Source organism: Excalfactoria chinensis, chromosome 1, assembly GCF_039878825.1.
Source record: "Excalfactoria chinensis isolate bCotChi1 chromosome 1, bCotChi1.hap2, whole genome shotgun sequence".
NCBI lineage: Eukaryota > Metazoa > Chordata > Aves > Galliformes > Phasianidae > Excalfactoria > Excalfactoria chinensis.
This window is the reverse complement of record NC_092825.1, coordinates 36,725,443-36,743,418: the sequence shown is the minus strand read 5'-3', so window position 1 is coordinate 36,743,418 and position 17,976 is coordinate 36,725,443. Positions and strand designations below refer to the sequence as shown.

Here is a 17,976-nt window from a genome sequence, read left to right as displayed (position 1 = left end):
GACATTTCTGCTGTACAAATAGCATTGTATAGCAGGAAAGAAGCTCTTTGAAAGAGTATATAACACGTAAAGTTGAAGGATGCAACTTGTAAAAGCCTAGATAGAGAGTACCAACCAAGCTGATTCAAATAAAATATTTTAAACATCTTCTAAAAAAGGTAACCCAAGCAGTGTCAGCCTGTGTATCACCTACTTCTCATTAAGTCTTTTGAAAGATCAAAGGGATCACATTACACCACCATGTCACAAATGTGTAGCCATTTTCCTGTAACACTGAGCTGTATGATGGCTCTAAAATGACAGCTACGTGATCTGTTAAAGCCAGAAAGCAAAGCAACGTGGTCTGTAGCATATAATCGAAGTTCTACCTTACTGGCATGCTTGGATTTTATATGCTGTTGATCTTATAAAGTATATTTACATAACGCTAGGGTGACTGCACACCAGAGCTTCCAGAACAGTGTACTTCTGATATCTCTTGTGCTATTTTAGCCCAGCCATGGGGAAATAATACATTTATATGCATTAGGAGGTTGCTCTGAAAGTAACGCCTCCTATTTATTTCTATGGAAACTACAGCAGATACAAACAGCACAAGAACACTTTTGATAGAGGAAGTTCTCAGCTACACTATTTTTTCCAACATAGTGCTCAGCATTAGCCCTGCATTTATGCCAGTGATGAGCAACAGGCTGTATGCCATGCTTATAAAAAACTGCATGGCCATTCAGAATGTGGCTTGTCTTTCACATCACTGTCACCACTGCTGAAATGCACCACCTACTGCTTCATTGTGCTCACCATCCACTGTTTGGTGTCCATAAACATTCAGCAAGCATCAGTGAATGTCAATGGGTGCCATTTATTCCACATGGAGGAATACAATGACACACCTTTACTTCATCTGCACTTCCATGTCAGAAGCCATTTTGTCAGACTGCCCCTCTGCTGCCATCTGTCACACAGCAACAACATGTAACCAAAAAAATGTAAAAAAAAAAAGTAATAGAATATTGTTGGGAATGTTCAACCTCTACTGATATACCACCACCATCTGCGTACGACAGCATGGACTAATATAATGAAATAGACCACCTTATTCCTAATGAAGTGCCTGCTATCTGTTATATATGTTACGTATACACATTTAAATCTTACATAAGCATGTGTATTTTACATATCATAGAGATACATATGATACAGAAACATTAATTTTTTTCATTCACAAAAGGAAATGTCTGTGGGTGTTGGATTGGTGTCCTCCAGGAGTGCATCATGGAATTTGCACTCTTCAACATCTTTATCAGTGACACAGTCAATTGGATCAAGTGCACCCTCTAGCAAGTCTGCTGATTAAACCAAGCCAAGTGGTACAGTTGACACAACAGAAGGAAGGGAAGCCATCCAGAGGGACTTGGACTGGCTTGAAAAGTAAACCCTTAAGAACCTAATGAGGTTCAACAAGGCCAAGCTCAAGGTGTTGCATTCGGAGCTGCTGGAGCAGGTGAAGATGATCAGAAGGCTGGGTAACCCCTGCTATGCAGGAAGGTTGAGGGAGTTGGGCTTGTTTTGCCTGGAGAAGACTCCAGGGAGACTTTATTGTGGTCTTCCAGTATTTGAAGTGAGCTTATAAAAAGGAGGCCGACCAACATCTTACACAGTTTGACAGTGATAGGACAAGGGGGAAATGGCTTCAAATTTAAAGAGGGGAAAATTAGGTTAGATGTTAGGAAGAAGTGCTTTACTCAGAGGGTGGTGATGCACTGGCACAGGCTGCGCAGAGAAATTGTGGATGCCTCATCCCTGGAGAGGTTCAAGGCCACACTGAATAGAACATCCAAGACAGCTGGATCCATTGGTTGGCAGCCCTATGCACAGTGGGGCGGGGGGGTTGAAACTATATGGTGCTGAAAATCCCTTCCAACACAATGAACATACTAACACATATGTTAATAAGCATGTCCAACTGTAAATATACAGTAGACAAGAAAGAAGCAGTTGGATTAAGTTCAGATGTGTTAACCTAGTTTAATGTGCAATATCTAAAGAAACCTGTCAGCCTGATACAGTGTTGGCAACCCTGCCCATGGCAGGGGGTTGGAACTTAATGATCTTTATGGTCCCTTCAAATCTAAGCTGTTCTATGATATTATGATCTGTTTTGTATTAACTAGATATCTTTCCCTTCTGCTTTTTTAACTTCTAGAATGTTATACAAGAAATGTATCTGCATTTGATTCAGGCTTGGAGGCAGAAGTACAACTCTGTTCTCAGTGTTTTCATATTCATAGTTCACATAACCCAAAAACTCAGATAACTCAATTGTCAATCTACATTTATGTTCTCACAGTGCACAGTGATTTGTAGTCAGAATCAGTCATCTAGCACAGTGACTATATCTTTCTCACCCTGGTCCTAGCATTTGTAGTACAGTTATTCAGTGAAAGAATGTGAAATCACACTGTAAAAAGAACCAAAAAGGATGACAACTTATTACAAAACATGTGACTTAGTTAATGTGTTTAATATGACATATAATTCATTTCAAGCAATGCAATCTTTCTAAAACCACTAATTTCTCTGAGCCAGTCAAGCAACACTGTGCTACGAGAACTGAGACTGCATCCTTAGGGTCATAACAGGCAAAATTATCTCTATCTCTATGCCATTTTTGATCTTGAACAAGAATATACCAGATGATCTACACAGCAGTGTATGTCATTATTCAGACTAAGGCTGCAACAAAGTTTTCTCCAAAAGAGAATAAAAAAGAGGGTGCCTCAGCGTCTAAGTTGTCACTCTTTGAAGTCCAAAAGATTTGTTTTTGGAACATTTTCACAGATTAAAAAAGAAAAAAACAAAAAATTAAAAAAAAAAAAAATCACATTCATCAACATATCCAATGGAATGGTTGGGCTTGCTATAAACCTGCATTAATCCATTAAATAACATCACCTACACTTCTGTCTGTATGGGTTTTCTTGGTCTTTTTTGGTTAGGTTTTTCCTGTGTCAATGAAGAGAGAAACTCATCATATCCACAGCTGCTGCAAAGAGTACTGTTCTTTTATTAAATTATATCCCAAAAACAAAAATATGTAGAATACCATATCACATTTGCAGCACAGTCTGCGAAAATATTATCAGATAAAAATGGATAAAAGGACTGACTGTAGCAAAAAGAACTACAAACATAAAGCTGTGACTGACAGAATACAAGTGAAAGATCAAGTTGTACACTGCCAGTAAGGAATCTATTGAGGAATAAATAAAAATAAGAAAATATTTTGCTTCAGAATAGATAAAAATAAATCATAGGACAAGAGAAAGAATGAAGACCATAATAAATCATTACGGCTTCCACTGCATGCTATATTTATGTAAATTATATTTGCCATATACACAAATGTTTGCCTGCCATCTGAATTAAATAGATGCCAGATCTGGAAAAGGAAAAGGATTCATGGACAAAACTTCAGCAGAATTTATTTTCAGATAATCAGAAGAATTAATGTACATATAAGGAGGCCAGAGTAGCAAAGAATATCTGAAAGGAAAAAAACTATATTCTAAGGTTCCTTCAAAAGGAAATACATAAAAAGCTGGATCCTGATGTTAAAAAGATAAATGGAAGAATTCCCATTAAGTTCTGCAGGAAAATTATGGCCAACGTACATCAAAATATAAAAAGTAACAAGTAATGAGAGGCAATGGAGAAAAATAAGACAGGGAAAGCATCTCAAGTGCACAACATGAAAATCATCACTAAAGTGAATTAAAACATTCTTATGAAAACTTCAAGGACAAGAAGAAAGGATGGCAGTTTCATCTTGAAGGGCACACAGGAAGAGAAGTATCATCCTTGAGCAGGTGGCAGAGGTGATCAAACAGGAGAAGACAACTATATATCATTATATGCAGATACATAATAAATAACATAACTAACAAAGGACAAGATTTTCAGGAACTGGTCCAAAGAATTATGTAGGAAGGTGAAACATATCAGCAGTTTCGGAGAGGTCAATAGCAAAAAGATTAAATAAGAGATGAAATGTTTACAGAAATCTGAAAAGCCATTACAAGGATCTGAAATGTTTTATAATTTACATTTTTATATTTCCTCTCTAGTATGTGGTATATTATAGCTATAAAAGAGTATTTCTTTTGGAAATTGAAACTCCTCTTCAAAATAAATCTTCTTTCCTTATGTTAAGCTTTAACATTGCTTATCTTAGAGAGAGTGCGCTACAGGGAAGAAGTCAATGAAAAATATATTGTTGCTATTGCACTGTCTGCCATTTCCAATAAGGGTTATAAGAAAGGAACATCTTTTGCCATTATCAAAAAGTAATCCTTTTGAGCACCGTAATTTCTAAGTTGTTCAAATGCAACAGGAATATGTATTATGAAACTGCAAATAATGCTCACACTTTGCCTGTTGTTTTGAAACAGATATTTTAGAAGAAAATCACAACTTGCATATGCAACTGTGACAGAAATATTAATATTTAGGAGACAACGATGGTTTAGTTTTTACGTGCTTCTCTGTCAACTTGTCATGGATATAGCCCAGAGAATTCCCAAAACTATAATAATCTCTAGCGTGTATGTGAGAGTGGAGTTATATATACGTGTAAATTAATTTGATACTTGTGTGATGTAAAAACATGGAATGTGCAAGAAGATTAACTGTAAACTATATACAAGAACAAATCTCTGATTTATGCAATCTAACATTATTACATAGAATCTATTTGTTCAGGTACGCAGTGAACTGATATATTCAGGGATAGCACATAGTTTAGTTACTAGGGCTCTGTTCAGGTCAAGAAGGACGAACGAACTTCATTCCCTGGTCTGTTAAGGCATCAGAATTTCCTTTCATTGGCAACTGTAAGGACTGTAATGATTGTATCTTTAATGAGCAGAATGAAATGGGGCAAAAATTGACTCATAAGGGAAGCTCAATTAAAGTAAAATGAAATCCCAAAGGTCCATTTGACAGTCAGCACCCGTTTGCAATCACTTTAAGTAATGCAGTTCACTCTGCATTATCTTCCAGGTAAATAAAAATACATCAGATGTGGCTAATAGCTTGTTCATTCAGATCTCTACTAAGAAAAAATGAAGAAATAAACCTTTTTCTAATTTGTCTACTTTTTGTTCATTAAATAGCAGTTATATAGTGAAAAAAAGCAGGAGCAGCATACCTGGTTATCTTGATTAAAACAAAGTGATCAGTAATGGCAAGAGCTAAAGACAGAGACGAGATGTGGTTCATCCCTTTTCCTTTCATTAACCAAGAAACACGGCTTCCATTTTTTACCCTATGTTGGTGTGATGCGCTTGGCACGGACTATTAAGGCTATATTTCAAACCTCAAGAACACTGAAACAAAGGCCTTTTTCTAAATTGCCAGTTGTGGAACAAAGATTGGCACACGGATCACCAGTATTCTGGCATGGATCTATTTAAATTCATAATCATAACCACTACATTTGCATTACTGTGTTTCACACAGCACAAGCTGTGCGTTCAATATGCTTCATTTTTTCCCTAGTACATCTAAGAAGTAGGCAACATGAAACCGAGTTCATTACACTAGTTATATATGCGACTGCCTGTAGAAATCAGCTACCTAACTTTGTTTATGCGCCTAGGAAAACCAGGGTGCTCTTTTAATATAACAAATCTAACAAAATCCATCTGGACCTCAAGCTGTGTTCATCATTCCTGTACGTGATAAAATAGTTTGTCCGTCTTCTGGAATTTTGCTGACAGCTTACTGAAACCAGTTACTGCCTAATCCATAAATGAGACAGAACTTCTTTCATCCACATGTGTTTTCTCTTAGTATCTGGGTGGTTGAAAGATCATCACTGCAGAAAGTTTAGATGTATTGCTGTGATAATGGAATCCACCAGCAAAGTGAAGCATAAAAATATAATGTAACCATTGTTGTCATGTATCTGTACTGACAGATATAAATAAGGCCACCAGCACTGTATTTTTTAACCAAATCTCTAAGCAGCAACAGAGTCATAACTAAACACTGAAGTGTCTACCCCAGATTTTGACATATTCAATTCCCAGTTAGTCATAAAAGAACGGAGGAAATTTTAGGATGAAAAGAAATAAAAAATCCCATCTACAACTGTTCTCTTCTTTGAATTACCATTTCTTATTTACTGCAGACTTTCCCATTAATTGCTAAATGATTTTAAGAGATTTTATACTTAGCGGTACAAAGTTACAATCTACCATAAGTAAAGCATATTCTTTGAAATGAAATCCCACTCACCATAAATGATACCCTCCCACATTCAGAATCTTGTTGCCCTTCTGTGTACAGTTTTCATATTTTGAGTTTGGTTAGGGATAGATTACACATGGCTGGGGATGCCAAAGTGTTCCCACACTGATCAACTGTAGACACCTTTGCTAGGAGCCTGCCACAGAAAAGTCTACATGGAAAACCATCTAGCCTAAATTAACTGCAAATTATAAAGACATGTTTCAAACACTTAAATAACAACATGAGATGTGATTACTTGACTTTTTTTAAAGGAAAAGCTTGTAAAATGCATCTACCTTTTTCAGTGTCAGTGTATGTATTATGTTTTTGTTTATCTGTGTACACAAATAAAAGCAGATACAGACCAAGCACACTGCAATGTATATAATCCTTTAAAAAGATTTTGTTTGTCTAACACAGTAGGTGTATGGGATTTTTCAGTTAAAATAAAAAGAGGCAGCACCTAAAGTGTGCTGTGCTTCCATCTACACACAGGTGCAAGTAGATTTTTTAAGGATACATTCAGAACTGCACCAGACTTAGTAAAGAAAGGGTCACATTGCTCAGTGACAAATTAGTAGTAATAAATTGTCTTAAAGATTACTATCAACCATCAGTTCATAAAGACTTTCTACATTAGGAACTCCTGCTCTGTTAATCAGTCATAGAATTGTACAATATTTTGATTTGGAAGGGACATGTAAAGATCTTCTGTAATTAACATTGAGACAGAAATGCCTTGAAAGAAATTGTATCACAGCAATTAATCTTGGGAGTCATGTAAGCTACTTGTCCATATTTTAGACTGCAAAATGCCGGCAAGAGGCAAGATTAATACCATCAGGGGAGTCTTCCTTCTGAATGGAACCTTCCTATTCATTATTATCTCAAAATAAAAAGTTTTTTTAGCAATTTTTTTTATTTTTTCTGATGGAAAAAATAACAAGTTGAGTTAACTAAAATGACTGTTGTGAAAAGAAGAGTTGTTATGTCTCCCACAAGCAGTTCAAATCAACAGATGTTTGTATATACATTTGTGGAAATCATATTTTTCAAATGCGGTAGAGGTGGATATGTTACTGTATGCTAATTTCCTACTGTTACTTCAAAGCAATGAGAAATGAAAGAAAAAAAAAAAAAACATCTGTCTATTTGTTTAAGTCCTCTTCCTTGTTTTGCTAGCAGCTCAGAATACTAAAAACATTCTCAATACAAGATAAGAATCTTTCATACAGACCTTTCAGAATGAATCTTTAAAGCCTTTATGGATAAATATGGGGAGAGAGAGAGAGTTATGTTCAGACAGTACAGAAGTTTGCAGTGAGAAATACTCAAAATATGTATACATGAAAGCAAACAAATTTTTGCTTCTAGTTTACAGGTAGGAAATAAGAAAGACATCTTGGTACACGTTTTTTACAAAGAAAGATATTAGTTGAAATATAAATAGCTATAAATAATATGTACAGACATATAAAGGAATGGGACAATCTCAGACTACCAGCATTAAAGCAGAAGCAGGAAGTCTAATATGCATTGAAGAAAGTAGAAATTGTTAAGTCAGCCTAGAATGTCAATTAATGAAGACAGGAAAGATGAGATTCTGGATGCAGAAAGATTGCCTTTCTTCATAAAGATGTATGTTTAAACATAGCAAAGGAAAGAGCAGAAATAGGCACTGAAGATCCACGAGATCTTGTGAAATTATAATGAAAGGAAAGCTTTATATGAATTCATCCCCTCAGCGCTGACCATTCCTGAACAGACAAAGAAGTAATGTCCTAATTTTCTTCCAAATGATAAACAACTGCTTTTCTCCAAGCTTTTTTGGACAAACAGAATTCCTTACAAAAGTGGTGATGCAGAAAGGAACACCACAGCCAGCTTTAATAAAAAATACTCCATGCCTGAATTAGAAAAGCAGGAGACGCTTCAGTTTTACTAAATTATAAACAAGTCCCAATAACCAGAAGTGTCTTCATGCTACTATCTAAGCCCTTAACTTTACTGATCAGTGTTGTAGTAGGCTATCGTAGAAGAACAGGGTAACAGATCAAAGCGATGAATACTTCTTGACCTCTATTCAAAATATCTTTGTTATATTAGAAAAATATCAACTTTTTGAATAACAAGGTATGATCTCCTCCTGCGCAGTTCTTAAACACCCTACAGAAAGCAAGAACATCAACCTCAGAAAATGTTCAGAGCGCTCAGATTGGTCCAGAATGCTGCCATAATTCCTTAGATTACATGCTAATAAAAAGCTTCACAGAAAAAAAAGCATTCAAAGAGATTAATTTTCAGAAGCAGGAAAAAAATGCATTCCATGTTATAACGTCCAAGGCAAATACAAGTGGACCCTAAGTTTTTCATCAAATGAGATACTCAGAATGCCACCAGCAATGTTCTCCTATAGATTTATTTTTGCAACGTTCTCAGTCTCAAGGTAAAGTTTTCTATTGTTTTGGAGTGCAAAAGATTTTTTCAACTGAAGAATAAGTCTGTTTATCATAAACATGAAAAAGTATTTTAGATGCAAACGGACTCAAGAACCAAAATTTAACTACTTCATTCTCATACTTTAATCACTGTTTTATCACATTCTAGACAATTGTTCACAAAGCACACAAAATCTTTCAAACAAGAAAATTAATGAAACAAGCATTAAAGCAGCATTAAACCTTTTCATTAACAATTCACTTATAGTCTTATGTGTGAATAGCTTTTTTTCCTTCCTCAGTACAGCATAACTTGCTAATGCTCTTTTGATATAAATAGATACTTGTTTAAAGCTGATTCTTTTGTCATGGCGATTAGAAAACCACATTCTCCAAATATTTGTACAGCTTCAATCTGAGAGGAATATAATTCAACCATTAAAGATGCCACCAATCTTTTTGCTTTCCTAACTAAATCTTAACTAGACCCCTTAAAAGAAGAAAACAGATTAAGACCATTTCCTTTCAAAAGGCAACGAAACAGGTACTCAAAAACAGAATGCGTGGGAACAAAAAGAGTTTAGAAGAAACGGAACTATTAATTGTACCTTTTCCCTGTGCATTTTCCCAAGCATTTGAAATCACTTATTTAGATGTGCAACTGGGCATAAGAGGGAAACATGAGTGTGTACTAACAATCTCTTATTGAGTAAAGGACTGCTCAGTTTACGTGGGGAGATTCACACTCTGGCTTTATCAAGAAATATGAGCTTAGTATCAAACAAACACAAGATAATTATTGTGTTCCTACATTTATACAATGATAATAATAATAAATAAAATACAACACAAGTCTCTTGTAAGTGACCTATTTTTCCACAAAAACTCCTTTTTGAACACGCAAATAAAATGCTCTTACACATAAGAAAATTAATTTTTTAACTTACCTTGACTGCATATCTTGTGTTTTGGACTGGCTGACTTCTGCTGGAGATGAAGGTACTTGCTGTTGTAGCTCCACCAAAGACTGGTAGTACTGTTGCTGATGATGTTGCTGCTGTTTGTATCGAGACAAACTGAAAAACAGCCCTAAAATGGCTTTCAAATTTCCATTCCTTATTTCTATATTAAAAAAAAAAAAAAAAAAAAAAAGAAAAAAAAGAAAAAAAAGAAGTGAAAACATAGTGGTTTTAGACTTTCAATTTTGAAGACTTTTTATACTCTAACATCCATATAAACAAAGCTATACATATTAATACGCTTCTGCATTTCTCTCTGCTATGAGAGACATGCCAGGTGTCTTTGTTACTTTATTGTATGTCATAATCTTTGCTTATTTACGTGCTGTTATTGCAAGAAACACATCTCTGTAATGTCCTCATGACGAAACACATGTGCATGGTCATAAAGAAGAGTAAAGCTAACATTAAACAACATATATATCTGAAAATAAACATAGAACCCAGCTTCAACTCAGTACAAGAATTCTTGGGAAGCAGAGAGGCAAGAACAGATAGTAAAATCTCCATTTCTCTTCTGGCTTCTTGGGCAAATTCCTTGCCCAATGGCAGTAAACAATGGAGACAAGAATTAGGAAGGAACGCAAGAGAAGCAGATTAATGGAAAACACCAATGAAAAGAGGTGACCATAAGATTTGTGATAATATCTTTGAACTTTCCAGTTGCGTGATTTTCTAACTTTCTATTCCATGCTGCTTGTACTGATTAACAAAAACTTCAAAACTACTGCTTTCACTTGTGGCTTAAATAGTTTTCTATATGAAATTTTGTCTCAGGGTAGAATCCTTAAGTCTCCCATTCCTTTGTCTACGCACAGCCTGAGATGAGGGTTTTAAAAGGCTAATGTTATTCTTTGCTCATAAAGGATCTCCATGTCAAAAAAGAAGCCTCAGGGGGCCTTAATGAAATTATCTGCAGCACTTAGGTCTGTTCATAACTTCATTATTAATTTTCTTTGGCACTGGGCTTCTTGTGTAAGGTTTTCATTAGGCCAATAGCCTTGTAACCTAAAGTGCAACATTTCAGTCTTTCTGTCTTCCCTGCAAATACAAAGAACAAGTTTTATGTGCTACACGGCCTATCCTAATAAATGTTTAAAACAGTTTATAAACAAATGCTGTAATATTAATGTTCTTTAAATCGTATTCATTTCCTTTCTACAGGTTAAATGCTGGTGCATATAGGAACAGGCCATCAAGCACTAGAGACCTTAGGCTCTCACTCTGTTCAGCAAGAGCAAACAATTCTGAATATCCTAATGTACTTTGCAAAATGGAAATTTGTTCTATGTGTCTATAGTTTCTCTTGTTCCCTATGAAGATGCAGTAGGATTGCTGATTCCTCATGATATCATCAGCAGCATGCAGAACTTTCTCAGAATAAGGAAGCTGCTTAAGGAGTACTGACTTTTGTAGTTATACTGCTGTCAAAGAAGATCATCACTAAGTAAGATCAAGAAAGCTTTTATTTAACCTTATCTTAAAAAAGAAAAAGACAAACCAAAACCCATAACTACCATTCTTCAAGCTTCTCTAGTTCTGTTCCATATATTATTTATTCTCATCATTTTGCATCATGTAATGCTCAGGAAAGTAATTCCTTGTTCATTAAAAAACATCCATATATTTTTATCTAATACTTTCACCATGTGTGTGTGTGAGAGTGTGTTAACTATCTGTAAAGGAGAATGCGATCAATGTTGCCTGTATTCTTCCCTGCTTTTAGACCTGATACAGTTGGAGGGCTTCTCTTATAACACAGACATCCAGAAAATTATCATATGAACTTCAGGAAAGGAATTACTTTTCTTCATTAAAACTGGTTCATTATCACTTGGATATTATCAACATTATTATCACTTGGGTTTTCCAGTAGAGATTTTGGCGTCAAGACATAAAAACAACTTTAGTTCTAGAATTCCTTGCCCAAGTGTCTAAATGAGGTGGGAACTTGGTTATGAAATTTCAGTTTTCTGTTTGTGAAGCTGTCAAAAAAGTATATTAATACATTTACCAAAGCCTATTACAAGAAGCAGCCATACCATTTTGTGAACTTCATGGATTTTAAACGTAAATATGATGAAAATAACACTATGAAGGTGATAACCTGATAACTTAATGATAAAAACAACATAGCAGTTTTTCTCAATTCCTTCTTCTCCAGGAAACTGCAGTGTTCAAAATAGTACATGTTAAAAACTGTATGTTTAAGGGAGTAGTGTTTCTGTATCAGTTTGCAGTAACATCAGATACTAGAAGATCTGCTCCAGAGCCAATACCAGCTGACAAACAGCAAAATTAGTTTGAGTATTATTTCGGAACTCAAGGAACACAGTGTTGAAATTCTGTCTTAATAAAAGTTTTTAAATATAGTCTTTGCATTTAAAACTGCGTAAGATTATTGCTATTAGTAGCATTTGCACTTAATACCAAATGGTTGAGTCTTACATTTTTACAAGTGATTTTCCAAAGCAAAGGTATTTATAAAGGCGTGTATTACAGAATGCACTCCAATTTTGATTATAATGAAGTACAGAGAAAGAGAGTGTTGTTTTGTGCCATGCTATCAAACAATGAAGAGTATTGTTGCGAAATAAATTCACGCTATTCAAATATCTGATTCTTATTTTGTATACAAGTAAAAATAAGCTTCACTGAAAAATTGAGTCCTAAATGACTTTGAGATGAATGGCAGCAGGTACATATTCAGTATTCTCATGCATCGACATATCTTCATCTATAAAGGTTCCTTTTTATTAGTTATGAAGTTTTTCGTAATTAAACAATTATAGAGAAAAGACTGCACACATCATGGCTGTGTTATGCTTCCACCAGCGGCACTGGGAAGGTGGGGATGGTAAAAGATAACAGTGATGAGTTAATGTTAAAGTCAACACTAGCTAGAATTCAAAATTTTTCTTCACATTATCTTGTAAAAATAAATGGAAATTGGCATCTCTTAGAAGAAAAAAAATACCTCCTGTCTCTCACTTTTACCACATGCAAAATAAATCTATAGGATTGTGACTTGGTAATACATATTGGCTTCAGCTGCCACAGAGTTCAAAGGCACAGAACTCTGCAAAACTGTTTAATCTCCTACAAGACAAATGCTTGCATACATTTTATTATGCTACAAAATAAAATAATGACTTGAGTTAATTCTACATTAATTTAGCAAATATTACATTTTAAGACAATTGGTACTTGATCTGATATATTCATTACTCATAACTGCATCAGGTGTTAACTCAATTAAGACAGTAAAAAGAGCTATAATATAAGCAGCAAGACCATTCTCTCTTTCACGTGATACAGCACATCACAGTAATGCAATATGTTTCAGATACATCCTGACAGCACTATTACCGATAATAAATGCCCTTAAACAGTCTTCCCTTGGTTTATTTATATGAGCAAGATTCTCATACATCTATGTTTGTTGTTTTGAAACCCATATATGAACAAGACAAAATGTGTACTTGGGGAAAACTGTACCTATCTGACACTGCGGCAATAAGATAGAAAGGTTAATAAAGGTTGCCTTAAGTTTTGCAAATGTACTAACTTTCTTGGTTTAAGAATAATGGAAAATTAAAGTTTTCTCTCACTCCTTATCAGTATTTGAATTCTATTCAAAACAGCTACAGTTTAGCAGAGAGGTAAAAATCATTTCCATTAATAAGATTAGTTTTCAGGGGAAAAAAAATCCAGTTATTTGCTCTGATGATCGATTTCTCTTACCTTCTGCAGAAAGACCTTGGACATTTACACCTCTGGCTGCCAGAAAGCTGAGGCAGACATCAACATTCTCAATCTGCAATATGAACATAAATAACAAGCAGCATAAGACTATTTGACAAAATGTACTAAAGTGTAGGGGGAAAAAAATAAAAAGAAAAAAAGAAAAAAAAAAAAAAAAAAAAAGAAACGTCCTAGGAATGAATACTTTACATTCACTGCATACTACAGCTCTTTACCAAAGTTTAACAAGAATGATTACCCCTAATTAGGGACCTGATATAAAGCTTCCATTGTCCACTTTGCTGCTTAAAAACAATTCATAAATGCCCGATCCAGAATGGCATGCTGGCAAATCAGCAACTCATCTACTTAACATAAAACTGGATTTGATACACTGCAAACAAACAGAAATGAAAGCATCCATAGAGGGATAGACGCTGAACATATGTCTAGAGAAGTGGGTGAGTTAGCTGAAAAATGAAATCAAAAGCATCCAACAAATTTTTAGGAAAGGTATTTCCCTGGGATGGTATAAATTTCGTGAACATCATGCAAGAGCAATGTTTTATTTTCCTTTTCTCTTTACATATCATTCTAAATAATTTAATTTATTTAAAGATTGTGTGTCTCTGAAAGGTGCTTGCTTACTAAAAGACATGTTGCTGACTTCAGATGATGGTTTAGATTAATTTTACAGTACCACAGACAGCTTAAGGAAAGAAGAAAACAGCCTAAATGTAGATCAATAAGAGGATCAAACTTCTGTATCTATGGCTAGTCACAGCATCAACTCTTTTCAGCTTTCTACATTTCACAGATTAGGGAGCAGAATGTTCCAAAAGATTAGTTTGAATAATCATCCCTGACTGGTTTCCCACACCCCTTCAGGATGTATGAAGCAAATGCCAGGTATAAAGGTAACACCTCTCAACTTCTAACTCTGTATGACTCAACATATTCTTATCTACTCAAAATAATGCTACATGGAGCGGTGTCCTCTGTCAAGTGCCTTACACAGACTTGTTTTAAATCTGTATTTTTTAGGCTGAAGGATTTTATGTCATTGGGATCACAGAAATAAAAAGCTTAATAATACAATTAAAATACTTATTGTCACTGGGGAATATGAAAAGAAACAAGCACCAAGCACCACACCCATACACCTGTAGTAGATCCAGTCCGTGCTGTTACTTTTATTTTAATGGTCACACGTTTTATAATGCCTCATTATCATCAGTTTTCAGCCCTCATAACATGAGGATTAAATTCATTCCCTAAATAAAAAGTACTTGATTGTCAACAGTATCTTTCCTAACCTGAGAGTGAGGTCTTTTATTATGACTTTCTTTCTATGATTCCATTTCTACACTTATTCTCAGCAAATAACATTAGATAAAAGGAATAGAAACATTATTTTTAACAGTGACCCTTGAAATATATGTCATGAGTTTACATAGACTTTCCTGACCCACTGATACTACTTATAAACACAAGCATCTGCAAAGCTCTTAGATATGTGCTTGTTAAGCACAACAAATTCCAAAACATTAGTAACCATATCTTTAAAAAGTATTTTCTTACACTGAGTTAACTATTTCTACTGACATACTACCATTTATAGGAAATAAGCAATCTCTCTCCTAGACCAATGAAGAAAAATAAACACAACTCTGCTGCTAACTCTAGTTAAAGCTACTCTTAAGTTGGGGTTCACCATAAAACTTTCTTCAATCAGTTTGGCAGCATTCACCTATTTGTACAGCTGGGATAGTGCAATAACAATCATAAAAATCAGTGGGATTATTCCAGTTCTGGTCAAGAAATGTAAATGCTGATGCTCAGGCATTAACTCTGTGATTTTCTTAAATGTTTATGTAGTTTCACATCATGAAAATAAATAAACAAATAGTCCAATAGATAAACAAGCTAGGTCATTTCATAAAGGGCAATGATGTGATACAGCTAAGTGAGTTGAAAGTAGGCTGCATCAAAAATAGGAAGATCGGCTTCTTCCTCACCTCCTCCTTCTCCTGCCAGGTGTAGGGCCCTGCTGCTGCCACCTCTTCTGATCTTCCACGATTCTCTGAGCACACCAGGAGCTTGCTTAGCACACAAAACTCACCCAGCAAACAAAGCAATCATATTTTAGTCACACCAGTTTCCCATGCAGACTGATGAGCACAGGCATCAGAGGAGGAAAGGGTGCGTCCAAGCCTGAGTAAGGCATAGTTTGGGGAGGACAGGGCAGATGAGGAGGAGGGACAGGGAGATTAAGCCACTCCTGACAGCAACGGCAAGAAAATGAGCTCGCTCAGCCCTGACCTCCAACTACACCCCTGGATCAGTCATGAAAATAATACACATGATGAGGATAGCTCTGCTAGACCTTTAAAAAACATCAACTACACAAGAAAACAATTTGAATGGAAATTTTCCTGTCCTGAAGAATTTAACAGAAGTGAAGACTTCTTTGGATATAAGCTCTATAACTGTGTCTCTTTGAACTTCCAAATCAACCATAATGCAGAATGAACTACTTCAAAGATGGGAAATTTTGCTCTACCATTTAGTACTGGGGATCAAATGAGAAAAAAAAAAAAAATATATATATATATATATATATGTATATTAGACCAGAGTCAGTAGTGCCCACATCCAAACAACCAAACCAGTGTTTCCTAGCAGACCTGCTAACATAACTAACATTTTTCATAATTGGCGTGGATTCTCTGTTGTACTTCAGGAGACTATAACTATAAACAAACCCTAATTTACTATGTGCTTCAGTAAATTACATATAGTATACATAACAATAGTATACGTATAGTATGTGTACTATAGTACATAATATTATGCATAGTACTAGTATTATGAAAACATCTCAGTATCTATCTGTAATACTGAATATTTAGTAAATAGAAAGCTAATACCTTACCATACGCATAGGATGAAAAATACCCTATAGGAATGTCTCCTGGTTACTTCACATATCTACATTTACTGTATGTGTTTTTCAAGTCACATCTCTTAAACCTGCAGACAACTCTAGTCATTATTATTAGCATTGATGACTCAATATACTGCAAACTACAAAGCAAATTCTGTTTTGCCTCATAGTTCACCCAGAGAACTCTAATAGAAACCCTGAGTCCAAAATCACTCCTCTTGGTGGTGCTGTATGAAGCAATAGCAGAGGCCAACTTTCAGACAATTGACTGTGGTTGCAGTATTGGCCTTATAATGAAGTCTTATTTTGGCTTGTGAATAGAGCAAGTCTGGCGTGGCAGTTCACAGTCACACAGAAAATGTCAGAACATAACTCTTGCAGTCAGTTTTCTGATAATAACTGCAGTTACTATACAACTGTCAGAATCTATTAGATTCAGTGAAACATCCATTAATAGACTTCTGGATTATTTTTGCTTTCTTTCCTTTCCAGAAGAAGCTTTCTAGTAGAAGTTAGCCTTAACGTTGTCCCATTTTGAAGCTTTCAGTACGTCCATAAATGCTGCTTTAATTACCTACTTCTTGCTTTGGCAAACCACAGTTATTCTTTGAACTCAAACCCTAGAAATACCAAACACTTTTTATTCAAACCTACCCACAGATGAGAGTAATTTTTCAATCACAAAAGCTCTAAGAGATTTCAAGCAGCTTCCAGTCAATACTGTTTCAATCAAGAGTGGTATGAATCCCCGAGGCCCGTGTTTATTTAAGTAGTTAGTGGTGGCATTATTATAAGCTGGGATAAATTCTTCATAGTGCTAACACTGCACATATAGAAGTCTACCTGCTAATACATCAACGACTACGAATTTTGCTTTGTTACTCCTCACATAGATGCCAAGCAAATTTCATGATGTATGCCCACAATTTTGTAATGAATTTTGCTTTCAAACAGCACCCATTTACAACAGAGATGATGTTCCCCATAAGCACAAACAGCATCATCAGAATTATCATGTATATCATCCCACTACAGAATTCAGGTTAAACAGATTCAAAATTCTATGTATCAAGAGATAGAAAGTAAATCAGAAGCACAAATTTGCTTGTACAGCTAAATACTGCCAAGACTGGGCTGTTGCTGAACAGTTCTTCACTATCAATCCAAAACATTTTTTGTTCCAAGTCTCTTATTTTATAATAACAATTTAAAGGACTGGAAGATATGAGCAACAGATTTGCCACATTAAAAATGTTAGAATATTAAAACAGAATAAGTAAACTAGTGATGTAGTATCATTTACCTGACATGTAGATTTGTCCACCTACTTATTCAATTAACCATACCGAAAGTCAATCAGTACTACATGAGATTGCTTTTCAGAGGCAAACAAAACTGTAATATCTGATTGTATAATCACTTCCTTATCAAAGCTGAAGAATAATTTGCCCTGTTCTGAAAGGTAGCTTCAACTTCATGGGTGCAGAGAATCTGCTAAGAGGATGATAGTTTAGGAATCAAGATTTTGGAGAAT

The 17,976-nt window shown here is 35.1% G+C and overlaps 1 protein-coding gene across 10 annotated transcripts in view; it reads right to left on the bottom strand.

The window, feature by feature from the left end:
- NAV3 (neuron navigator 3) overlaps positions 1–17,976 on the bottom strand; it is a 516,270-nt gene that overhangs the window by 137,283 nt on the left and 361,011 nt on the right. For all 10 annotated transcript variants that reach the window (XM_072326950.1, XM_072326948.1, XM_072326949.1 and 7 more), the window contains 2 exons: positions 13,496–13,568; positions 9,680–9,854 (listed from right to left, as the gene is read on the bottom strand). In XM_072326950.1, the coding sequence (XP_072183051.1) occupies positions 9,680–9,854; positions 13,496–13,568 (248 nt within the window). The remainder of the gene's footprint in view (positions 1–9,679; positions 9,855–13,495; positions 13,569–17,976) is intronic.